General features: G+C 30.9%; 2 protein-coding genes and 1 long non-coding RNA gene across 3 annotated transcripts; 2 read left to right on the top strand and 1 right to left on the bottom strand.

The window, feature by feature from the left end:
* The first annotated feature begins 8,107 nt into the window (after positions 1–8,107).
* On the top strand, positions 8,108–11,745 carry LOC130675886 (spidroin-1-like). Its single transcript, XM_057481782.1, has 3 exons — positions 8,108–8,246; positions 9,914–10,568; positions 10,643–11,745. The coding sequence occupies exons 1-3, from the start codon at positions 8,235–8,237 to the stop codon at positions 10,822–10,824; spliced, it is 849 nt and encodes a 282-aa protein (XP_057337765.1). The 5' UTR covers positions 8,108–8,234; the 3' UTR covers positions 10,825–11,745.
* LOC130675888 (uncharacterized) lies at positions 9,142–26,160 on the bottom strand. The gene is made up of 3 exons (XR_008991352.1): positions 26,032–26,160; positions 22,547–22,656; positions 9,142–9,782 (listed from the first exon to the last, which is right to left on the bottom strand). It is a non-coding gene; the product is annotated as an uncharacterized LOC130675888 (long non-coding RNA).
* Positions 25,758–27,101, top strand: LOC130675887 (uncharacterized). The gene is made up of 3 exons (XM_057481783.1): positions 25,758–25,915; positions 26,050–26,461; positions 26,549–27,101. Exons 1-3 carry the CDS (start codon positions 25,904–25,906, stop codon positions 26,860–26,862), a joined length of 738 nt encoding a protein of 245 aa, XP_057337766.1. The 5' UTR covers positions 25,758–25,903; the 3' UTR covers positions 26,863–27,101.
* The last annotated feature ends 567 nt before the right edge of the window (positions 27,102–27,668 follow it).

The raw sequence follows: 27,668 nt of genomic DNA, 5'->3' as shown, positions 1-27,668 counted from the left end.
TTTTTTGGAATTTTATATGGAAATTCCTTAAAAGTTCCAAAATCACAACTTTTGACTTTTTTATGGACTAAAAAAGGCATTCCAAAATCACTACTTTTGCATCTTTTGTAGACTAAAGACGTTCCAAAAACATGCCAAAATAGTTCAAAAATCACTACTTTTGAATTTTTTATAAAACTAAAAAAAATCCCCATAAAAAATTCCAAAAAAGTTCCAAGAACGTCCTTTTCTCACTCTAAATTTGCTCATAAAAACTTTTTTTGTACCATCAAAATTATTAACGTTCCAAAAAAGTTCCATTCAAAGTTCTAATCTGTCTCATTTTTAGAAGTTCCACATGCGGAACTTTTTTAGAATCTTTTTGGAACAAATTTTTTTTACACGGGTATAATTGAGCGTTATTTTGAATTTTTTTTGTTACACTTTTTCAAAAATCAATTGTCAGTTGAAAAATATTAATGACTTGTTTTATGATAAAAACTATTAAAAATTTGTTTTTCTTCTTTTGTATCCAATATTCATACAAAATATAATTTTTCTTCATATAAATTACTTGCAAAAAATTTTAACTCAATCAAATTCATTTAAAATCCAGAAATTTTTTTTTTAATCTTTTTTAGGGGATACCCCATTTTGCCCGCAAAAATTCAAATTTTTTTTTTAACAGTAACTGAAAATTTTTTCCATTTACTTTGAATATCATTAAAAAAAAAAATTTAGTGTATTTGAGTCCTCGAAAACTTGGCATTTCCTTTACCCCGTTTCGCCCCTCCCTCCTCTATATTTTTCTTCAATTCCTTTTTTTTATTTAACCAAATGATTGCTGTATTGAAGCTTTTAATTGCAATAAATTTGAGAAGGTATCAACTAAATTGTCGAAATATTTGCTTGCCTTAAGTAATTCATGCTTCTAGAAATTTATTACTACAGTAAAGCGATAGTTTTTTAAAAATAATAATTATCAATTCCATTTTAGAGACAAATTACTTATTCTGAATATATATGGAAACAAGAAAAATAATTACGGGAATTTAATTTTTTTTCTCCTAGTGCATGTCCTGTATTCCATTTTTTTTTTTCGCTTTTTTCTCTAATAGAAATTTTTTATTCATTTATCTATACTCTAGATATATATTTAATAAATTGTCACACTCATTTAATTATTGATAATTTCCATATATTTATAACCAGTTATTAACTCACGCAATGTGGAAAGTACCGTTACATATTTTTTTTATTTTTAATAACGGTATATATTTTTTGAAACTATTAAGTTTTATAAAATATATGTATCATATATAACATTAGCATACTTGATAGCGATATCTACGTTGAAAGTATCACACATGTTAGGCAAATAAATTGATAAGACAGATACGATATACCAGTTATTGCAAATGTATTAGTTTAACATTTTAATACTTTCTAGTTGACCCCGAAAAGTTATAGAGGGCAAAAAAACTAAAAAATTTAAGTATCAAAAATAACTTTAAACTTTTTCATCGCAATTTCCTGTCCAACGTGAATCGATCGGTTATACAGAAAAAAATTTTACTTTAATCAATAATTTTTTTTTCGAAATTAAATTCTTGTTTAAATTCATTCATTTTTCTTAACTCGAGAAAATGTTCACTTGCATAAAAAAAAAAATTGTTCTTTTAAATATTTTTTTTAGTCGTTCAATTTTACACAGAAAAAAATTTTTCTCGCTCTAAGAAAATTTTTACTAGACCCAAGAAATTTTTTCTAGTCATAAGAAAATTTTTGTCTTTAATTCGTAATGTAAAATATTTCTGCAGTAGTTGAAGAAAATTTATTTTTGAATGAAGAATTACATTATTTTGAACCGTCATTTCATTCTTGAACCAAGAGCGCGATATTCTTAGCTTAAGAAATTTCATTCTCTTGGTTGGAAACACTAGTGATTTGATTCAAGGTGACACTTTATCATACTAATCTTGGATTTTTTTCAAATTTTAAAAAATGATAGCATTGCTTAATATTTTTACGTTTCAACTTTATTTTTGAAAAACACTGACTTTGGGCGGGATCGAACTCGCGTACTTTGAGTTTAGAAACTTGTCTGATATCTATTAGGCTAAAGAAGTTTTGACATGGAACGGAAAATGTCAATTATAATTACTGTAAAAACGGTATGGTCTTAATTTTCCATGGTTTGGATTATGAGGTAGGGGGCTTCTAAAATCAAGAGAGATTCGTGAACTGCGTTATTACTTTTGCTTTTAGTGGTTAATAAAGTTGGAACAAGAGTTTGAAGTTCTACAGAACTTCTACTCGGATCAAGAATTTAAATTTATCAATCGAAAAAAATTATTCTTAAATCGAAAATATCAATTTTAAGAAAGAAATATTCTGGAATCAAAAATAAATTTTCTCCACAATGATATTCTTGGTTCAAGTAAATTCTTCTTGATTCAAGTTTTTTCAGTGTATGTACACAGAAAAAAAGAATTTTTTGTCAAAAAAAAATTTTCCCTTTCCTAAGAAAATTTTTACTAGACCTAAGAAATGTTTCGCATCATAAATTGAAAACAAAAATTTTTTTGAATCAAGAAAAACTTTTCTTGAGACAAAAAAAAATTTTCTCGACGCAAGAAATTTATTACTCGCCCCAAGAAAATTTTTATTTGACCTTAGAAATTTTTCGCATTATAAATTAAAAACAAAAATTTTCTTGAGTCAAGAAAAAGTTTTCTTGAGACAAGAAAAAATTTTATTGACGCAAGAAATTTATTACTCGCCCCAAGAAAATTTTTATTTGACCTAAGAAATTTTTTGCATTATAAATTAAAAACAAAAATTTTTTTGAGTCAAGCAAAAGTTTTCTTGAGACAAGAAAAAATTTTCTTGACGCAAGAAATTTATTACTCGCTCCAAGAAAATTTTTATTTGATCTAAGAAATTTTTTGCTTTATAAATTTAAAACAAAAATTTTCTCGAGTCCGGAAAAAGTTTTCTTGATCCAAGAAAGAATTTTCACGATCCAAGAAATAATTTTCTGAGCGAGAAAAAATTTCCAGCAGCAAGAAATTTTTTCTAGTCCCAAAAAAATTATTGTTTTCATTTCGCAATGCAAAATTTTTCTTGCACCAAGAAATCCTTTTTTTCTGCGTACACTTGTAATATCACATGATTCAATGAGTTTAATAACTCGCTAACAAAATAAATTATTTAATAAGTAAAATGAATAGAATGAAAATAAAATTTGTGCAACCGAGCATTTAAATGTTTAAATTAAGTGTGAAAAATTTTATTAGATTTACTGATAAAAAACTAGAGCAATAGAAGCATGACGACAATTATTCGTTTATTGCAAAATAATATTAAGTAAAAAGTAACCTCGTTAGCAAACTTTTTTCGATTGTCAACAATGTAATTAATAATAAACAATTAACTTTATATTTTTGTGAATATAAAAAATATAAAAATATATAAAATAAAAATAATTTTTAGTTATGGTTTAATTGTTAATTATTTAGATACTTAATTAAACTTGAATTAATGTTTTATATTAATCACATTGAGTATTTTACTACAAACGTTTACTGTGCGTTTAAACCACAGGCGGTTGCCGTTATTCGCGTTACTTTGGGGTGAAGGCAAATGGGAGTCTTAAACGCGACACGGTAGCTTATATATATAAGATATAACCGGTCACGGCCGAACGAAAAAGATTCGCACGAGCTCTGCACTGTATAACCATTGCCGTCTTAGCTCCGCTCACGCCGATTGGACGCTGATGCATTTTTTCTCTACTGTCGAATAATGGCTTTCACTTTCTACGATATGATCGAGGAAAAAACTTTACATATAACTACTTTCACGAAAAATTTATCAGGAAATAGAATTGCATTTTTTTAAAAATTATTTTCAATTTTTTTTTCTTTTTTCTTTCAATTTAATTTTTTTCTTAATCGCGTTATCCTGCAGAACTAAAAGTTCTCGCAGAAAAAAAAAATTCTTGGTGCAAAAAATTTTTACTTGGCTCAAGAAATTTTTTGAATCAAGAATCGAAAACAAAAAATTTCTTGATGCGAAAATAAATTTTCTTCGATCAAGAAAAAATTTTTTGAGCCAAGAAATTTTTTCTCGTCCTAAGAAAATTTTTGTTTTCAATTTACAATACAAAAAAGTTCTTGGCTCAAGAAATTTTTCGTACTAGGAATTAAAAACAAAAAATCCTTGGTATGAGAATAAATTTTCTTGAGCCAAGAAAAAATTTGCTTTCAATTTACAATACAAAAAAATTCTTGGTGCAAGAAATTTCTACTTGGCTCAAGAAATTTTTCGTACTAGGAATTGAAAACAAAAAATTCTTAGTATCTGAATAAATTTTTTGAACCAAGAAATTTTTTTTCGTCCTAAGAAAAATTTTACTTTCAATTCACAATACAAAAAATTCTTGGTTCAAGAAATTTTTACTTGGCTCCAAAAATTTTCCGTATTAGGAATTAAAAACAAAAATTCTTGGTATGAGGATAAACTTTCTTGAGCCAAGAAAAAATTTGCTTTCAATTTACAATACAAAAAAATTCTTGGTGCAAAAAATTTCTACTTGGCTGAAGAAATTTTTCGTACTAGAAATTGAAAACAAAAAATTCTTGGTATCTGAATAAATTTTCTTGAGCCAAGAGAAAATTTTTTAAGCCAAGAAATTTTTTTTCGTCCTAAGAAAATTTTTACTTTCAATTTACAATACAAAAAATTCTTGGTTCAAGAAATTTTTACTTGGCTCCAAAAATTTTCCGTATTAGGAATTAAAAACAAAAATTCTTGGTATGAGAATAAATTTTCTTGAGCCAAGAAAAAATTTGTTTTCAATTGACAATACAAAAAAATTCTTGGTGCGAGAAATTTTTACTTGGCTCAAGAAATTTTCCGTACTAGGAATTGAAAACAAAAAATTTCTCGTTGCGCAGATAAATTTTCTTGAGCCAAGAAATTTTTTTTCGTAAAAAGAAATTTTTTTTTCCAATTTTTGATACGAAAAAAATTTTGCGCCAAGAAATCCTTTCTCTGTGCAATATTTCATGAAAAAATATTTTTTCTACCATCAACTTAAATAATTTTCTTGCAAAATAATTTTAATAATGAATAAATTAATCGTTAAGAATTTTTTACTCAAATAGAAGTCTCTAGACAGAAAAAAAATGGAAAAATGAGAACACCGCAAACCCGAGGATAATTCACATGAATTGACGTGGGAATCAACCCTCTGGCAGTCAAGTATAAAATTAGTACGTTGAAGTAATCGTTTACTGACTGACAGTAAACAATCTATTATAAAAAGAATTCATTTTTTTTTTTATTAAAGCCACGTTTATGCTGCTCTAAGCGCGTCGACATTGTAAACTTTTTCATCACCACCGCGGTATTTTTTTTTCGCATCTGAAAATAACAACGGGAACAAAAAAGTTTTTGAAATATGACGTCAGCCAAAAATACACTTAATTGCAATTCCGTTATATATTTTAGATAAAAAGTCATAATGTCATCAAACTCGACAATTTATCGGTAAAAAAAAAATAATAAATATAACTTTAGGAAAGTCCACTTAAACGGAGGTTAATTGGCTTTAAATGTCTTCTTATCTGTCCGAGTGTTGAGATATGGCGCAAACTAAGATTTGAGCTTAAACTCAATCTAAAGTTTGGACTTTATTTTTTTCTCTGTTTGTGAAGGGAGAAAAAAAATTAAAATAAAATGAATGAGTCGGAGGTGAACAAGTTGGAAAGTGGTCACTTGAAGAGTCTTTTTTCTTCGGGAAATGCGCCCACTAGCCCAAGTGGTCATCGAGTAATAAATCCGAGTTACGATAACGCCAAATATCTTACTGTTCATCCACCTCACCGTTTTATCGAAATTTGCAGTCTCAGCATCTCGGCCAACAAACTCCTGCAGTTGCATCAGTTGAAAGTTACTTGCTCGTAACATTCTGGTCAACTGAATTTAATAGAAAATCTTTGTGGACTATTCTCGTCCTTGACCTAGTACTCGGTAACATATAAATTTTCAAAAATTGTAACTTAAATATGAGTGGGATTTTTATGAGGAATTATTTCATACCCGGGTTGAAAAATGTGATCTGTTTTAAATCGAATTGAAATTTTAAGTTATTTCTATTCAATTTTATTTTTTTTTGTATTTAATTAACATGGGAAATTTAATCAAATTTTTTTCTGTGCACAGAAAAAAAAGATTTTTTGGCGCGAAATATATTTTGCTGAAAGTAAATATTCTTGATTCAAGAAATTTTTTTGACAACCTCAATTTTCTGGGATTAAATAGAAATTTCCTCTGACCATGATGAATTTTTTTATTTCAAGAAAATCTTGACATCTTTCTTGTGTCAAATAAAATATTCTGCATCCAAGAAAATTGTTTTTTGCCCGAAGAAAATTTGTTACTTCAAATTATAATGCGAAAAATTTTTTGGATCAAGAAAATCTTGACTTGATTCAAGAAAATCTTGGTTCCCGAAAACATTTGTCTTCCAAAATTTTCTTGACTCAAGATAACTTTTTTTTCTGGGTCAGTTCATAATTGAAGATAAAAACTTTCTTAAGATTGGAAAAAATTTCTTGGTTCAAGAAATTCTTTCTTGTCTTAAAAAAATTTTTCTGCATCCAAGAAAATTGTTTTTCGCCCGAAAAAAAAATTTTACTTCAATTTATAATGCGAAAAATTTTTTGGATCAAGAAAATCTTGACTTGATTCAAGAAAATCTTGACTTGGTTCAAGAAAATTTTCTTGGTTCCCGAAAACGTTTGTCTTCCAAAATGTTTTCTTGACTCAAGATAACTTTTTTTCTGTGTATGAATTAAAGATAAAAATTTTCTTAAGACTGGAAAAAATTTTTTGGTTCAAGAATTTCTTTCTTGGCTCAAAAAAATTTTTCTTCATCCAAGAAAATTGTTTTTCGACCGAAGAAAATGTTTTTACTTCAAATTATAATGCGAAAAATTTCTTGGATCAAGTAAAAAATTAGATCACTAATTAGATCAAATTTTTTGACCCGGGTGACAGAATCATCTAGAATTTAGATCTTTACACCAAATATCGATATTTAATAAGTAAATATCGATAATTAATATTAAGTTTCAATTTGACTTTTCATATTTATTGTCAATAAAAAGTAGATACAAAATATATAACTGATCGCATGAAAAATCATATTATAAAATATATGATAACATATTGAAAAACAAATATACTGCTCCAATATATTTATCAATATAACTTTTTTTATGTATGTTTAACATATATATCTTAGTATATATTTTTTACATTGATATATTATATTAAAATTACTACATATATAATATACAATATCATATGTATTTTTTATGTTTTCCAGTATATTGCAAAATATATGACACTCTATATATATTTAGTCATATGTTCCTATATACCGCGAGCCATAGACTTAAACATAAATTCTATATATAATCAATTATATACATAATATATCACTAATTATTCGAGTCAAAATATATGGAAATATATATAAAGTTCATTATATTATACTTTATAAAATATATATACCACCCATATATGAGAAAAATATATTGACCATTATATAAAAATACATTATAAATTCATCATCCCATATATGTAAAAAACATATTTATCAATATATATATATATATATATATATATATAACATACCCAGCATATATTTTTACATATATTCTTAACAATATATATCTTTTTTACGCGGGTAAGATAATTAAAAGCATAAAATAAATGACGTTGGATGATGTAAATTTATCGATAATTCACCTGCGTATGGACCAGTCTAATAGATAGATAGTGAGCACCACGCCCGCGCGAGTATCGTAGGTGACCAGGTAACCCGGTGCCTGGTGCACTTGGTACGGTGTTCTCTGGTTTATTCGTGGGGGATAGAAAGAGAAGGCGATGCGGTGAAACGAGAGGCCAGGGGAGAAATAACTTTACTTAGACGAAGCCGTTAGTGGCCTACCTAGTAATCCACCCCGTACCTCCTCGCCCTACCCCTTACCACTCAAAACGTCCATCGGCAATTGAGGATTATAGTTTTTCTTGGGGAGAGGAGGGTGGAGGCGCGTTGCTTTCGAAAGGATGGTGATTGTGGAGCGTGGCCAGAGTAGACTTAGGAGTATATAAGGCCCACCGACCCAACCCAAGTCAGTCATTCACCGGACTATCAACCCACCATACACATCACAAATATGAAGACCTTTGTGAGTATTACGGGATGGTCAAGGGCTTTTTCAAAAGCTTATTGTCCAGTCAATTATATTTTCATTACACTATTCTATAATATTCTACTAAAATTGTTTTTTCTAAACTCATTATTTTCAAAATTATAATGTGCCCTACGAGAACATATCTCAGGGTTACTTATATTTTATATATTGCAAATTCAAAATTAATATTTTATTTTTTGAATAAATGATCTAAATATCAATTTATTTTCTTCACTTCTCGATCTTTTTCTCAAGCAAACACGTATCTCATTCATAACAACAAAAAACTGACCGCGCCAATATATACTACGAGTACCGTAAAACCGGTTTTTGCATACAGTCATCATTAAGATTCAAGTCATCTCACTAACCGGTTGCTATTCAGTATCATTATCACTATTTTTTTCGCGACAGTTATAATTAAATATCAAAAGTATCAAATTTCACGCGGCCAAAAAAAACATAGCTTTTAATAACTAGATTGAAAAAACATAGCTTTTCATAACTAAATTGAAAAAACATAGCTTTTAATAACTAGATTGAAAAAACATATTTTCTAATTTTCTAAACTTTCTAATAACTTATATTTTTTGTTTTATTAATTTATAACCTGGTCCAGTTATAGTAATAAATAGAAACACCTAGACAGACGCGAAAGATTTCGAGATTATTATTCTGCATACATAATTCAATGCTGACGTGCCGCAGTAACTTTTCGCTAGTAAATCCCAACAATCTCTCGGTCTACATAAATACATTGACGATAAAACTTAACTATTCAAACAAACTTTATTTTCGATACAAATCATAGCTTTTTTCAAAGACACTTTTTCAAAAAAGGTAGCTTACGATATAACGGTTGAGTTTTAACCAGAAAAGTATCAGTGAACATATAAATCGAGTAATAACTAATTAAATATATCTAACAGTAATGAACTATTTACGATTACGTTTGCGCCAATCAACCTAGTTCTTTTTTCAACACTGGTTTGTAACGTAATGGGCTGGGAAGAATTTTTCGCCTAATATGGATCTAAAACAGCCAGTTTACGGTATTAACTAAGCGAAAATGCAATCGACTTATACTATCACTCCAATTACGAAGTGTTACAGCACCACGTATTAATTTTCACCGGGACTTAGTTTCGCTCGTTACACCCTTTGTGACATAACAACTCAACTTGCCAATTCCGCGTACATAAATTTCAAAGTACGGATACAATTATTTATCGCGTGACTTGTCTAAACATTTGTTTTTTCTTTCAAACAACGCAAGCAATTAAATTTATTAATCCCATTGGTGATAAATATCGGACAGTAATTATTGAGTATATACTTGTTTGAATTTTTTATAAAATTCAATTTCCGCAAACACACCGGATAGGAATCGTAATGTATTATAGCCGAGCACTGAAAGTGAAAGGCAAATGGTTATGCACCACCCGACTGTTGAGTGCCACATTAGACCATAATCGTTAGTTTGCTTGCTGGAGACTAACAGTGTTACGTCTATGATACCTTCTCAGCTTCCTGTAATCAAATCGGACATTCGGAATTGTTACTTGAGAAAGTTATAGTCACTCATTACCGATAATTGACTGCATATAAAACAAACTAACTATATACCGCACATACAACTATAATCGACACTAAAATTTCAGATTGTATTCGCCTGTTTGGCTGTGGCAACTGCCCGCGCCGGAATTGCCCACGGAGGTTACCACGGTCAAGGTTACGGTGGTCACGGATACGGTGGACACGGCGGATACGGTGGTGGATACGGATTCGCAGGACACGGTGGAGCCGGTCTTAGCGGAGGTCTTGCCGCTGGTGCTGGAACCGCAGCCTCCCTTCAAGGAGGAGCATCCAGCTTGGGATCTGGTGGTCTTGGTGCCAGCTACGCAGCTGGTGCTGCTGCCGCTGCTGGTGCCGCAGGAGTCCAACAAATCGTATCTGGTGGAGTAACTGGAGGCAGGTCTGACATTGGACCCGCAGAAGGACCAAAAGCCAACGTTGGACCCCAAAGCGGCCCATCTGACCTCGTAGGACCCCAAGAAGGAGCTAAATCCGTAGGAGGACCACGTACTGGACCCGCCAGTCTTGTTGGACCCGCTGCTGGACCATCCACCCTTGTTGGACCATCCCAAGGAACTGCCACCCTTGTAGGACCATCCCAAGCTACTGCTTCCCTTGTTGGACCAAGCTACGGAGGTGTTGCATTCTACGCTGGTGCCGGTGGAATCAACGGTGACGACGGTAGCTCTGGCTCTGCTGCTGCTGCTGCTCCCGGTGCTGGATTCGGAGGTGGATTCGGAGGTCAGTATTCATTTTATAATCCAATAGTTCAAAAGCTAATTTACAAATATAATAATAAATGATAAACTCAATAGGTTTCGGAGGTCCAGGTGCCATTGCCGTGATCGGTGGTGGTCCAGGAATCCACGGTGCCATCGGTGGACACGATGCCGGAGTTGCTGTGATCAACGGACCATCTGGAGCCATCCACGCTGGTCTTGGCTCCCACGGAGCTATCATCCCCGCCCCAATCCACGGCCACGGCAAGTGGGCTTAAGTATGTTCAAGGACCCCAGCGATCTCGGTGCGGTGACGGCGGCAAACTTACCACAATCATACCCATCTACGAATCCTCAGCCTGTACATCTTTATTCCAAAGCTCCGTTTAATCGCGGAGCATTGCAATCAAGGAGTAGTCGGACAGTCAGTCACTTGTGAGATAAATCGGCCTAATCCAAGTCAACGGATACCCAAAGTCTTAGCCGATCTTTGTCCTTCATTGAGCGATCACTATTAAATTTAACAAATTACACCGTTTGACCGCAACGTCGTAACATCATCATCACCATTACGACAAAAACGTTCGACAATGAAGACATCTGATTTGGTCACGACCCAGTGGACAATTCAACGTGATCAACTGGGAGCTGTTCTGTTTTATTGAACATTCCTGTTGACGCTGACCCACTGACATCTTCCAACATCATTTGGCCGATCGACTCACTCACAAACGCTATCCCTTGATGAGGTGGCCGCCTAAAAACGGTTTCTTCGTAGTTATTCAACTCACTAAAGCATATAAGCATACATATTTTTATATTACATACTCGTCCATGTCTTCTTCTTAACGTTTTTTTTTATATATATATAAATATATGTGTATATATATTAAGTACATGTGTTGTGTTACCATTACTGTGTTACCGTATATATATACACATACATAAATATCCTTGTTATATTTGTGAAGAAGACTGATGGGTTGTGGTAGGTCAGCCGTTCCTGTGAGTGAATCAATGTATATAGATGGCGCGCCGTCGCCGGCCCTCGACCCCGCCCGCCCTCGTCATACCCTTTCTATGCGATCACGACTAGCACCCCACCACCACCATAGATAGATACCACGTATTTATAGCGTTTATACATTTATACAATACTTTATATAAAAAAAAAATAAAGCATCAGTATTTAAAACTCATACATTACCTCTTCTTATTTACTTACTATTACAACCCTCTATTTCCTTTGTCATAATTATAGATGATAAGTTTACTAAACAATTACAAATATATAATATATATACTAACTTAGTTGATAGCTTTATAATTTACAAATAATTATGACATGACGCAATTAAATTAATATTTGCTATAGGGAACTCGTTAACTTCTTGTGTTGACTAACAATGCACTATTACGTTCATCGATCTGATGCCTTTGTCTTTATTATCTTGCTTGCGGTGGTTCAATATATTCTTCAAACATATATTGTTCCATCGTGCTTTGAAACATTATTGCAACTCGGGTATAATATGATATTCGAACTTTTTAACTTTATTTATTTATTTATTTAACGCCAATCAGCAATGTACAATAACAATGTACAGACAATATGAAAGGAGAATAACAGGCAAAATAACGTTTTAAGCGATGGATTGTAATATAGATATACAAAGATAGTGAAGACAAAAAGATTGCACGTGAAGGGGTTCGTGGTTAGTCGTTGTATTCCAGTGCCAGCTTTTTGACAGACGTCCGAAAGGATGTGTAGGGACGACCAAAGAATTTTACATCCGAGTAGATAGCATTGACCGAATTAGATATTCTGTTGAAAGGCCCAAACAGGACATAGTTTTTGGAGGATTTTGTAGTATTTAGCAGCCGGCTAGATCGTAGACCCGTTTTGGGGCAGGTAAATTCAAAGCGTTCAAGTATTTCTGGGGAGTCAAGAAGGAAAGTTCAGAAACGCAACTACATTGCTTAGTCTTTACTCCTCATTGGTGAGACCTATTATGGAATATAACTCGGTCATCTGGGCACCCCATACCGAAACACTGGCTTGAAAAAACCCAACACAGATTCTGCAAGTTCCTATCTTACTTCTTACGACAGACAGGCCATGACTTGGACACCAACGCAGTATATGAGTACCTTCATATCAATTATTTAGCGAATTTAAGGCAAGTTAACGACATTTCGTTCTTCTACAAGGTAATAAACGGGTACACTGACTCCCCAGAAATACTTGAACGCTTTGAATTTATCTGCCCCAAAACGGGCCTACGACATAGCCGGCTGCTAAATACTACAAAATCCTCCAAAAACTATGTCCGTTTTATGCCTATTAACAGAATATCTAATTCGATCAATGCTATCTACTCTGATGTGAACTTCTTTGGTCGTCCCTACCCATCCTGTTGGACGTCTGTCAAAAAGCTGGTACTGGAATACAACGACTAACCGCGAACCCCTCCACGTGCAATCTTTTCGTCTTCATTATTTTCGTATATCTATACTACAATCCATCGCTTAAAGCGTTATTTCGCGTGTTACTCTTCTTTCATATCGAATGTAAATTGTTATTTTACAAATTATTTGTAAAATTTGCCTTCACTCAAAAATAAGGATGTTAAAATCGATTCCGATTCTACCCGAGAATCGATTTTGTGGTAAAAAAACTCGATTATTTAGACTCGACTCCCAGTTATCTGAATCGATCAAGAATCGATTCTTAGTGATCGGGTATATAATTTATTTTTAATGCCGAACTAACGACTCTATTGAATGAAAAATGGCATAAAGTAATTGTATATTTTATTACATAAATAATTCAAATTTAGTGCCTTCTGTGCGTTTGCATCGTTTTCTTATCTTACATTTGTTTATTTTTAATCAATCATCTTACAAATATTTTGATGACATATATAGTTAATTTCCTTTTCATTATCGCATGAAAATCGCATCTAAATAATATACAGCTCATTTCCGGAATATAGTTTGTAGTTGTACTAGTATGTCATATTTGTCTGTACCACTTTAGTCACCATGACATTAATATTGTCAGATTTACTTATTTACACTGTAAAAAATCCGGAGTGAATTCGGAGTGAAATTAAATCCGAATTCACTCCGCATTCACTCCGCCACTCTGAGTTCCGGAGTTTTGAAAAAAATCACTCCGCATGCGGAGTGAATTGGGAGTTTTTTTTTAGCGGAGTGATCTCGGAGTGACGCAGATTTTATTTCACTCCCAATTCACTCCGGTCCGGAGTTTTAATACTTAAATAAATTTATACTAATTTATATTAAACTGCTAAACAATGTGTGTGTGTGCGTGTGTGCAAATGTGTGCAAATTCGTGCGTGTGTGCAAATGTGTGCGTGTGTGCAAATTTGTGCGTGTGTGAAAATTCGTGCGTGTGTGCAAATTTGTGCGTGTGTGCAAATGTGTGCGTGTGTGCAAATGTGTGCGTGTGTGCAAATTTGTGCGTGTGTGCAAATGTGTGCGTGTGTGCAAATTTGTGCGTGTGTGCAAATGTGTGCGTGCGTGTGTGTGCGAGTGCCTAAACATGTATGTGCGTATGTGTGTGTATATCAGCTGATCAATAATGTAATACGCGAATTTTTACTTCGATTTTATTATGTGGAGTTATATTTTATTAATAATATTTTCAAAACTCCCCTCCGGAGTGAATTTCACTCCGGAGGGATTAAATTAATAAAAAATTATCTACTCCGCGAAAACTCTCCTGCGGAGTGAATTTCACTCCGAGGGGAGTGAATAATTAAAAATTCATTCACTCCGCATTCACTCCGCATTCACTCCGGATTTAATCCGCATTCACTCCGCGAATTTTTTACAGTGTAATAAAACGTAAAATTTCTAATATTTTCATAAATTTTCATTCTATTATACTTATAACCTCATTTTATTGGTTTTATTTTTTAATATCAAAAAATTTCTGAAATTTTAATTTTCTTAAAAAAAAAAATTTTTTTTACTCAGAATCGATTAAATTTGAAAGAATCGATTCTTGAGATCGATTAATCGATTCTGAGAATCGAAATTTATAAAAAAAAAATCGGAATCAAGAATCAATTCTTCATCTTAAGTTTCCATCCCTACTCAAAAAAAGTCCTGAGTGTTGATCATTTTAACCGACTTCTGGATTGGTTCAATTTTACTTGTGATCTAGCATTCTTCAGTTGACACAAAAATAATGCTGTAAGTTTATGTAATATATGATAACATCTAGGTGACATGTTACTGAAAGTTTTTGTGTCCTAAAAATACCATAAGGCACTAGGAGATTAAATTATACTAATGTTTTTTGAAAGAATTAAGGGTTTATTTATTTAGTTAGTTTTTTGTTATCTGTGTCGATAAATTTCCATGCTTCTTTTTTTTGGTATTAATTTTTTTAGTTTCTTAGCCATTAATTAACTTTGCAGCGTATACTTTCAGCAGACTATTCAATAATAAACGGCCCTCGTAATTTTCGTCCTACAGTGGAATCAACGACCCACTCGAAAGTCAGGATAATTGCGAATCCTGTTCCCAGCAAGTGCACACATGAACATACCGTATTTATTGCCATCATTATCTTTTACTAAACCAAAAATGCGATAACGTAAAAACGTATGATAAGAGAATGCTATGCTCGAATCGTATTATAGATTAATGATAATTTTTCAGATAACATTAACTCAATATTGATGTTCATATTTTTTGATAAAAAAAATGAAAAATCCAAAAGTGCATACCTCGATCGCTCATTTTATTTTTAATTATTACTTCAATTTTATAATATTAATTAATTTTTTTTTTATTATGAATTTTTGACGCTGATTTTAAACAACAAAAGCCATAATTTAATTATATCGAATTTTGTTTAATCAAAAGTTTGTGTATCGAAGAGGTCATTCGTGCTTTCCAAACTTGGCGTGAAATTGTCAACTAAGTTTACTTATACTGATTAGTAGCTCCTTGGAGTGCTAACAGATGGCTCGCGATTGTACATAACTGTAAACAAGGTTTCAACAAGAATTTTACTGATTGGCAAGATATTCTATGCATTGTCAGAACTGATTTCAGTAATTGCATAACAAATTTTGAATAAAAGTTTTTAAGGAATAATCTCAATAAATATAATCGTTAATGTTTTTTAACTTCTCGCTATTTTCTCTGGGATTTCCATAGAATTTATCTGACGACGATTCTAATGTTTTCTCACAACATCGAGCCTTGAGTCTAGATTTTCTTTGTATTTTCTCAAATAGCTCAAAACAGCGGGAAGTTTTGAAGCTGGCCCGTGTGGCCAACCGATCCAGTATGAAAATAACATATATGGTCAAAATATATGATAAATATCACAAAATATATGTGGCGAATTTAACTATATTTTCTTATATATTTTTTTTATACTAGAAAATATAATATTCATCTTATACAAGCCCGTATATATTTAGCATGTATAATATATATATGTTAGTCATATACGAAAAATATATTCTGATCATATATAAAACATATATTTTGTATTGCGTATGGAAAAAAAAAGTTTCTTATTCGTATGACCAACTCCAATTAAATTAGATCTAAATTTTAATATAATCTTTAAATTGCAGTTAAAATTTTCAAAATTAGTTAATTTGATGCGAATATATATACCCATATACATATACATACACCGAATAAAATATATGCTTAAATATAACAAAAAAAAATATGGTGCCATATATAATATAAATTATATGCTACCATATATTTCATTTCATATAAAAATTTTATATTTTTTGAATATAAAAAGAAATATATCAATACAATATATTATAAAGTAAATGTAAATGTATATATAGCTTAATATAAAAAACATATAAGTTACATATATGGAATACATATATTTACTACTGTATATAATTTTATATTAAATCGGCGAAAATCTCTATATGATTTTTTGTAATATACAATATAATATATCATATATTTTTTTGTTGCAAACATATATAATTTTATATATTTTAACCATATATTGTTTTTTCATACGGGATGCCCAGATTTTTTTTTTGATAGCTTTACAATGTTAAAACATCTAAATTGATATTTTAATACTGCCAGTGTTAAGTTACATAACGCATGGTGTTAAATTTTAGACCGTGTTGATAAATTTAAATTTCGTATAGTAAATCGCTGCAAAAAAACAATAGAGAATATTTTAAATTATCAATAAAATTATATTGAAAAAATTTATTAATTACTGAGTTACAATATTTATTCATTATTAATATTAATATATTTTTTAATTACTTAAACTTTTTTTTTTATAGGTTAATATTTTCAAAACACACGTGAACATACGTTTTCAAAATTATATGAACACGTTGAAAATATTTATTATTAATAAGCAATGTCACTTCATTACACTGTAAAAAGAGCTGTGTTAAAACCGGATTTAATTTAACACCACGCGGTGTTAAAATTCAATAACACCGGTGTAGGCAGTGTAATTTGGTGGTGTTAAATTGAAGAAAATTGAAACTCCCACTTACAGAAATTAGAAAAAAAAATGTATTACATATTAAAAAATTTGGAAAACGGTTGACCCTGCGGGAAAACGCCAAAACTTCCCGTTGCTTTCAAAATCAGAAAGCTGTGTCTAGATTATCGGTAGAATTTCTTAGACTGCGATTCTGATCACAATTAAGACATCCGTACGATTTTTGTAATGATTGACGTCAACGGGGTCTCAAATAAAACAAAATAATCTATTAATAAAACCATTCTGTAAATACATTAAGAACGAAAAAACACTTTAAGGCTTTTTCCAACAGAACTCGAAGAGTTTCTGGCATTTCACAAAAGCAGAATGCGAATTGCTCCACAATTGATGATTGGAAGTCTCATTGACTCTATCGTCAATTATTAACAATATATATATATATTGATGATATTCATTCAGTGATCACAAGTAATATATTTTCAAAATTGTCATGGCAATTATGAACAAATGAAAAAATAACAAATAATAATCGAAACAACTATCTCGTAGGTTAATAGCCAACATTTTTTTATGTCTCAGCCGAACTTCAGATAAATGTAGTCTTTTGTATTTGCTGAGATAAAAGTACTCCGTAAAATAATCACCCGGCGAACGAGTCCATGTTGGATTGATTTGTTTTCATAACTTTCTGTCATCATATTTTATTTGTAATAGATGTTTTACAATGTTTATATAGTTCAGTCTTAATTTGATCCCGTTTTATAGAAACTAACCAAATACGTTTCCATTTTAAATTTTAAGTTTTCATCGGATTGTTTGAAAATTATTAGTAAATTTAAATTCGGGTTAAAAGTTTATAAATTAACCCATGAATTACTTTATAGTTGATCCTCCATGGCTTTGTGGAGCGAACTTATCACCCGGTTTTTCCGCCGCAAGTGTAGAAAGATTTCGCTTGCGGTCGCCCTCTATCGCCGCACGCGCAAGTACAGTCTTGAATGAAATTATTCTAAGTTCCAATCGCTATTCTCTTCTTTTTTTCATTCGTCCGTCGCGGTGCACAACTCGGCCGGCCAAATTCTGAGTATTTGATATTTACTTAAAATTCTTTCCGCATTATTTTCTATTCCTTTATAAAGTCGTTTGGGACTTAGAAGAATTTTACAATTCTATCAATATTATTTTTATTTCCTCTATGAAATCGTTCCGGACTTAAAAGAATTTTTCGTTGTTTTCTTTTCACAAAGTAAAATACTTTCAACACCGAAAAAGTTAACACCTACACCGCCTGGACTTACCCCGTTTTTTTTATAATTTAGTTACTTTTTTTCTTAACCCACATGAAAATATCATATATGGTAAATATATATTAAAAAATATATGTCACAGATACATAATAAAAAAAATAACTTTCTGATCGATTTTAAGATCTTGACATTAAAATAAAAATAACTAGAAAACAATGCGGAATTCGATAAAATTTTATTTGAAATAACTTCTAGGGAATAAAATTGTCTACAAAAAAGGTATCATAATATTTTGTAATAGGTCTGATAGTTTCGCCGGAAAAGTAAAAAGATCGCAAAATTTAATATGAATTCGACTTCAACCTCAAATAACTTTTGAACAAATAGATTTATCAAAAAATGATAAGAATATTTTTTTGTAGAACATTCAATTCCCTACAAGCTATGCCTGCCAATTATTCTTATGACTCATCGTTAGCTACTTATAAAAATCAGAAGTCGTAAAAAAAATTTTTTCCTTGTTATTCTTATGAAAAATTTTCATATATAATTATCAATATATGTAATACATTAGGGTGCGTCATTTCGGAGCAACATTTTTTTTTTTAAGTGCATGTGGAAAAAATCATAGTTCAATACAAAAAAAAAATTTTCGCGCAAGAAAAAAAATTCTATGTCGGTTACAGACCTAGCTCATTAAAAAATTCGATTTTCCCATTTAAATAACACGGGAAAAGTTTTTTTTTAGCTTTAAGTGATGTTAACTCATTAAACAAATCAACAGATCGACTAGACTAAAACATATTTTTGTAGGAAATTGAACGCTCTACAAAAAAGGTCTCTTATCATTTTTCGATAAATCTATCTGTTCAAAAGTTATTGGAGCTCGAAGTAAAGTTGGAGATCTTTTTACTTTTCCGGCGAAACTATCAGACTTATCACAAAATGTTGTAGGATCTTTTTTGTTGACAATTCTATTCTCTACAAATAATTGTCAGTAAAATTTTTTCAAATTCCGCATTATTTTCTATTTATTTTCATTTCAATTTCAAGCTCTTAAAAAAGTCGTTCTGATCGATTTCAAGAGCTTGACATTAAAATGAAAATAACTAGAAAACAATGCGGAATTTGAAAAAACTTTACTGACAATAATTTGTAGAAAATAGAATTGTCAACAAAAAAGATTTTACACTATTTTGTGATAAGTCTGATAGATTCGCCGGAAAAGTAAAAAGATCTCCAATTTTACTTCGAGCTCCAATAACTTTTAAACATATGGTTTTATCGAAAAATGTTTTTTAATATTTGATAAATTTTATGTACGTTTGATAAATTATTCCTTCAATGCGTGAAAAATACATATTTACGTACAATTGATAAATGTTAATAATAATTTTTTAAAAACAAACAAAATTTTTAATAGTGTCGTTAAAGTTGCAGTAATTATGTGATAAATGTTTATTGCATAATAAAGGCAAATTTGACTACAACGTAACGATAAAATTCTCAGCGCCGAGATAATAAACCAACTTCACTATTTTATAGTGATTGTGGTAATAAAAGAAAAATAATTATAAATTAAATAAAACTTTTTTCGATTCCGTAACAATTTTACTAACTTTTTCTACTGCACACTGTGACATTTTTTCCCGAGCTGTTTCGCTATTTGTGAAATACTTCAATAGTATATAAATTAACTGTGAGTGGTGTGAAAGCAATTCTATCGTTTTTGTTCAATATATATGAGTATGAGTTCTAATTTTCAACCCATGCGTTAAATTGAAATTACTCTTTAGATTGCCGGCTTTTCAATCAATTATTAAAAAAAAAAAAAATATTAATTTAAGCTATTGCACGAGAAAAAAAAATTATTGTCCTTCAGCCTGATAATATATAGAATATATAGAATAGACAAAGGAATAGTACTCCCATAATCTCATTATATTGCACCAGTAAATTATTACTTTCGCGGACAATAATTGAGAATGTCAGTCTCACCATTAGCGCGGATCACGTTTGATCATTCATTCTCTTTACTAACTTTAAATCTACTATACACATTAGTCGCAACCGAGAGACAACATCTTACAGACAACAAATATTCTGCTTGCCAGTCTTAGAACTTTAGTTGGCAATGAGCTTAAAATTCAAATCTCTTAAGCTCGATTAATTTCTTTTTTTTATTCTAATTATAAAAGACTTTGCAGCGCAACTGCATGCGAAAAATTTTATAATAAAAATTACCCAAAAACTTTAGGTGATTGTCAGACGACCCATACAAAAAAAAAAAGAATCGGCCCATTACTGGGTCATGAATGGCTGCCAATTTTCAAGCATCGGCCGAAGATCGGCCAGATATCGGATGATAACAAGATGCCAAGCATTGGCCAATCGTGGCAATCAATCACCGGCCAAAGCTTGGTATCAAGAGCACTCGATCAAAACGTTGGCCAACGAACGGCGGTTAATTGTGCGCCGTTTTTCAAAGCAAAAAGACGGCTGCCAATGATTCACCATGCACGGGCCAGTATAGTTAGCCATTCATTGGCCAATCATTGCAAACCACCCGATGGAAAAAGATTTTATACAATTGTATAGAATTATATATCAATTATATATGGACTATATATAATTATATATAGACTATATATAATTGGATAGAAAAAATGGCCCGATCCAATTGTATACAATTTGTATAGAAAATTGTATACAATTCTATATAATTATATACAATTCTATACAATTCTATATATTGCAATTATATAGAAATGTATATAATTATATAGAATTGTATATAATTTGTATAAAATTGTATATAATTATATAGACTTGTATACAATTTGTGTACAGTTATATACAATTGGATCGGGCCATTTTTTGTATATAATTTTATACAATTGTATAAAATCTTTTTTCATCGGGCAGGCATCGGCCGATCTATGGGAAAATTTCGAAATTAGGTGACTTTGTATGGGAATTCGATATTCTGAAGAATTATACTATTTTGTTTCAGTACAATTTAATAAAATTTTATTGAATGTTCTCTAAAAAAAACTATTGCGCACCTCAAGCGCGAAGCGCTGAGTAGGCTTTATTGGCACTCGATTATTTTCCGGGTACTTTACTCACTTTCAATCATCTCCACACTTTTTAAAGTATATTTAAATTGGTTAAAATTTTTATCATCATATAGAGAATTTGTTGAGGAATAATTATAATACAACATAAAGTTAATTTCTTAATATGTTATTTTTTAAATAATTAATTTAGTCGCGGGAAGCCCTGATGTCAATTAATTAACTGATTTCTTGCAATCACGATAACTGTCGAATAAAACGGTTCACGGGCATAATTTTTTTTTATTAGCGTTAGTTTGGTGACTACAAGAACCTTTTCGTAAATCACTTTCCAACTCTTTTTGGTTTAATTATAATTAATAAAAACTTAAAAACTTGTAATTTACGAAAAATTTAGCTGCCATTTTTATTTTTACTATTGTTATTATTTGTTCCTTTTTTCTCTATCGGCTACTGGCAGCAGCACTAGCGTAAGAGTAGGTTAGAAAAAAGAGCGACATCTAAGACAAAAAGGCGGGATATTTAAAAAAAATATTAAATTGAAAGTAAGAAATAAAAAAATCAAATTAATAATTTGAAAGTTGAATAAAAATTCATAATTAAAAAAAAAATTATTATTATCATGCAATAAAAGTAATAATTAAAAATAAAATAAGCGATTAAGGTGTACACTTTTGGATTTTTTACGATTTTACCAAATATTCTAATTTCGCATCATCAATTACGATAATTTGATTATCAACCGTAGGGATTCTTATAAGGCGACACCCCCCGCCCCTTTCCCCGCTAATTTAACGGACTATTTATCGAATTGAATTCTAGATTAACTGAGTTCAAAAAACTGAAAATTCACTTCATTTATTCAAAAATTTATATAAAATGGCAAATTTTTAGGAATTTAATGTAAAATTAAAATTTATGAGTCATCTTCTGCTTAAAAAAAAAATACTAGTGATTGAGAGTCTTAATTAAATTTACTTAATTAATCAGATCGCTAATTTCATTCACTTGAAATTAGAGCGGCTTTTAATAATATCAAGTTCTCTGACATTAGCAAGTTTTGCAACATGAATCTTAAAGGTCGAGTTCGCGAAGTCGAGTCAAACTATCTCAATACGACCTAGCGAGCAAAGTTAATTGTACAGAATGATTCTCGATGATGGTAACCCACACTCACCTTCTTTCACAATTTTTATCTTCCCTCGCAGACGCTACTTCACCTGAGGAATCGTGTGAAGTGACTCATCCAAAGGTGTAATTATCGATCGCCTACTTGTAATCCTTATACTGAGAAAAAAAATTCAAGTAATTATTTTCCTTGATTCCATAAATGATCAAAATAAGTAATTTTTTCTAAATTTAAATTGATAGTTATCATTTTAAGAAAACTATTGCTTCACTTTAGTAATAAATTTCTAGAAGCGTAAATTACTCGAGGCAAGCAAATATTTCTTCAATTTAGTTGATACGTTCTCAAATTTATTGCAATTAAAAACTTGGATAAAGCAAATATTTGGTTAAAAAAAAAAAAGGAATTGAAGAAAGATGTAATTAAAAATTAGAAAAAAATTTGTTTTTATAACAAAATAAAATTTCTCATTGGCATTGATAATAATATAAAATATATTAATTTTTTCGAGACCCAGGTCAAAAAATTAAATCTGTTTTAAAATAAATGATAAATTCGAATATTGTTTCTTGAATTTAAGTTTATAAATCGTATTTATTTTATATAAGAATTTAATCTGTTTTTGCCCGTACTATTCCTTATCCAGGCCAATATCAGACTTATTTTCGTATGATATTTAGTCTGTTTTAAATCGCGTTTAGACTAAAAACAGAGTTTTATTATAATTCATGGCCTGTGTTCAATTGTTTTTAAGGACAAAAACAGACTTTATTTACTATAATTTTTAGTCTGTTTTTAATCGCTTTTAGATCAAAAACAAGACTTTTTACAAATATAAATATTATTAATAATAATATAGATTCATAAATTTATTTTAATTTTCTTGATATTTGAAACATGCTAATGCGCTTCCGTTATAAGATGTCACAAGAATTTTGATGGTTTCTAATGCCAAAATATTTTCGATTTTATCCAGTAAATAAGGAAAATTTCTTGACATTTTAAGTTATTTTATTACTTTTATTCAATACTATAAATATTCAGTCAAGTCAACTAAAACATAAAGCTGTCAAACTTTTATTAACTGTCGACATTTTTAAACAAAAGACACTAAATAAATAGTAAACAAAACATAATCAATTCTGTAACTTAATATATTTTTTATAAATATTGCCCATAAATAAAAATATTACAAATCCATGATTTAATCTAGTTTAGTCCTTACAAATTTTCAGAGCTAAAATTTTTTAAAGTTCAAGAATTAATCTAGTTTTGTCTGCCCGCGTCGCAATTGTTTTTTAAAACAACAGATCAAAAACAGCTCAAAGTTTTTATAAAAGATCAAAAACTGATCAAATAGTCCAATTAGACTAAAATCAGATTAAATTTTTCGACCCGGGGAGCTACTTCTATAAACTATTAAATATTTAAATTTTATTATTTAGTTGTGTAAATTAATATTTAAGACGACAAACATCGATGAATAACAAGAGTTTATTAAAAACATGGTTTCCAAAAAGCCATCGCGGCTGAGCGCGCTAACGCGTAGGTCATAAGTCTCGATCGGTCTGGGTTCGAATCTCGGGTAGGGTAAAAATATTTATTTATAAAAAAAATGTTTGTTAAGGTACAAAATTAGTCTGTACTTCATTACATGAAAAATACGCATTTTTAATAATATTTTTTTGACAAAATAAAATTTTTTTCTTAATATTGAGCAAGTAAATAAACTCCAGTCAAAAAATTTGGGCGAATTTTAGTTTTACTAGATTTTGTTTGGACTAATTGGTCTGTCTTTGAATTTTCACAAAATTTCAAGATGTTTTTGATCTAAAGTCCACCAAAAAAAAAATTAATAAAAATAATAGACAAAAAGAATAAATAAATAAATAAAAATAAAAGTTTGATTTTGGTCTAGATAAAAACAAAAGGCGAAATATTTTGAGAAAAAAAGTCTGATTTTGATCTAAAGACGACTAAAAATCAAAAAACAAGTCTGAAAATAATCTACATGAGGAATATTTCGGGCAAAACTTGATTCAAATTCACATATTACTTAAATATAAATAAAAAGTACACAGTAAAAAATATTGTGTATCTGTGTTAAAAACGGTCCGTGTTAAATTTTTTGTGTTGATTATTTTGTGTCAAATCAACACAATTCTTTGTGTTACTTTAAAATTTTCAATCGATCTCCTATTCGACACTTTAAAAGTGTTACCTAGTACAAAAATCGATATTATCAACATTCATTAAGTGTTACTTTAAAATCAACACAAAAAAAGTGTTGAAACGACAGTTGAATTGTGTTAAAAAAAATGTCTTTCTTCTATTCACGCGGGAAGCGCCATTAAGCATCAGTTTTGCTTGGTTAGTTATTATTTTTGTGACATTGATTTTATTTATTTTCAATTGGACATGAAAAAATTAAGTTGACAAAGTTCATGATTCGTATAGTTTAAAAAAAAAAAATCCATTTAAAAAATTGCATCTGTAGCTCTTTTACTTTTCTATGTGCGCATATTTTTATTTTGTTTTTCGTAATTGATTTGTTAATAAAAAAATTCAAAAATTGTTAACTGTCTGCTAACTTTAGGATTATGTTTACTATCACAAAATAGTTCAATGTTAAATAATAATTGTTGACATTTTTGATAACCTAAAAATAATCCATGGTACAAATATAACAGTTAACATTTTTTTTTGTGTCACCATTAACATTTAAAAAGTGTTGAAGTTACTTTTCATATTACTCGAATGTTTTGTTGAAATTTTAACACAAATTTTGTGTTGAAATTCAACACAAATAGTCTGTTTTGAAAAATAACACAAATATTGTGTAGACCGTTTCTAACACACAGATTGTGTTGATTTTAACACAATATTTTTTACTGTGTAGGATCGAATAGAAATAACTTAAAATTTTTATTCGATTCAAAACAGATCAATTTTTTTTACCCGGGTAATCTGAACACATGTAAAAAAAGTCACATTTTTTTCTCAGTGCAATAAACATATTTGGCTACGATGATAAAAAAACAATAATAATAACCCTAGATAATGATGTAATAAAACCGTTTGAAATAATTAAGAAAAAAAATCGTGAGTCTGTCGATCGATTTACGGTTATCAATCACTTGCAACAGTCTAATCGCTATTGTAAACGGAGAAATCAGAGGTCTCCAGTGTTACCGGGAGCTTCGAAGGACACAAGATCACAATTCTCGATGCACCAGACTTTATTGGGTGTGGCATTGTTAACCTTCTTACGAAATGCATAAACCTCCCGTCAGTGAATATGATTCGAAGGGATCAGCGGGGGCGCGGTCAGCATCCTAGAGTCGTAGGTATATAAGGTCGAATCGTACCGTTCAGAGGTACATTCTACCATCGACAGTCAGCAATATGAAGACTTTTGTAAGTATCAGTGTAATAATTCGCGCATTGACGCATCATTATAACTCATTGTTATACAATTGTGTGATACAAATTAAACAACCTATCAAAATATATATATCTAAGCGTTTACTTACCAAAGTTATCGTGCACAGATCATCGCTTTGGCTATTTTCGGTGTTGCGGCTGCCGGACGCGACCGTCGTGGTGCAGTTTGGGGCTACGGTGATCATGGAGTGTATGGTGCCCATGGATTTTACGGAGGGCATGGGGCTTACGGAGCCCATGGTGTAGCTCTTGCTGGACACTCCGTAGGACCGGCTAGTGTTGTCGGACCGCATGCTGGGGCATCCGCTTTGGCTGGTCCCGTAATTGGACCCTCTCATCTTGCTGGATCTGTCGCTGGACCCGTGCATGTATCCGGTGCCGTTGCTGGACCCGCGACCGTAACCGCTTCCGTTGCTGGACCTGCTCACGTTGAGGGCTACGATGGACACTACGATGGTGCTTATGGTCACGGTTTCGCTCATGGATACGGTGGTTTTGCCCATGGATTTGGACATGCTGGTGTGTATTTTTCCGTAAAAAAACTATTATTGAGATCCATTGTTTCTGAATGTTATGGTGGTACTTTTGTTTTTTGATTCCGTACAGGATATGGATACGGTCATGGGGCTCATGGTGGTCACGGTGTCGTAGTCGTTGGTCCTGCCCATCATGGTGCTGTTCACGCTGGATATGGCAGCCATGGCGCCATTCTTGCTGGCCCCCATGCCCACGGCGCTGTTTTGTCTGGCCCCCATTCCCACGGCGCTGTCATTTCTGGACCCCATTCTGGTACTGCTGCAGTTTCCGGTCCCCATGCTGGTGATGTTGTGATTTCTGGACCATCTGGAAAAATCACCGCTCATGGTGCTGGTCATGGTGCTGCCATTCATGCCGGTTACGGTCACGGTCATCATTGGTAAAAATTCTTACGATCGAATAAATAAAATTGACTTTATTTATATATTTTTGTCATTCAAAAATGTATTTATAATTTTGTCATGATTTTAAACTGCTCATTATTACAACATAAAGTTATGCAATTACTTCCTTCGACTTTGTCTCATAAAAATTGGTATATAGTAAAGAATAATATCAATCGATATTTATGTCTTTATTCATGTATATAAAAAACGAATTTGTATATGGAAAATAAAAAAAATATATATATATATTTTATAAAAAAAAATTGTTAACTACTTTACTTTTTACGGAGCAGTTTTGTCTCAATTTATACGTTGGATTCACCATTATAGCTCGTGTACATCCACTATAAGCTGCTTATCTGTAAGTACACGGAGAAAATGTGTCGTGAAAATATTATCATATTTAATATATTTTAGTAAAAATTACTAATGTTCATCAATGAATGCATTACTTTTACTATTTATTACTAAACGTTAAGTAACAAATTTCATTATACGGTTGAAAGATTTTTCGTCTGTAAAAATATGAAAATTAACTAAAATTATGCATTGAATACTTGACAGAATGACGTAGTGTTTTGTATTGTACAGAGATTGAAAATTACTAAATGGCGTGTAATTTTTTGAAAACAGATCGATAAAATTAACAATTGGTAGAGATTGCGTATACGAATATGGATTAAAAGTTCAGAGACTTTTGTTTAAAGGAGACATCGGACAGACGGACTGAGGGCGGAATTCGCACGTGGAAGGTCAGGGTTCGAATCTCGGTGAAGTCAAGTCGTTTTTTAATTTTAAAATTC

The sequence above is a fragment of the Microplitis mediator genome, chromosome 10 (assembly GCF_029852145.1).
Source record: "Microplitis mediator isolate UGA2020A chromosome 10, iyMicMedi2.1, whole genome shotgun sequence".
Taxonomy (NCBI): Eukaryota; Metazoa; Arthropoda; class Insecta; order Hymenoptera; family Braconidae; genus Microplitis; species Microplitis mediator.
Note: the sequence above shows the minus strand (reverse complement) of the source record. Positions and strands in the feature narration are given on the sequence as shown.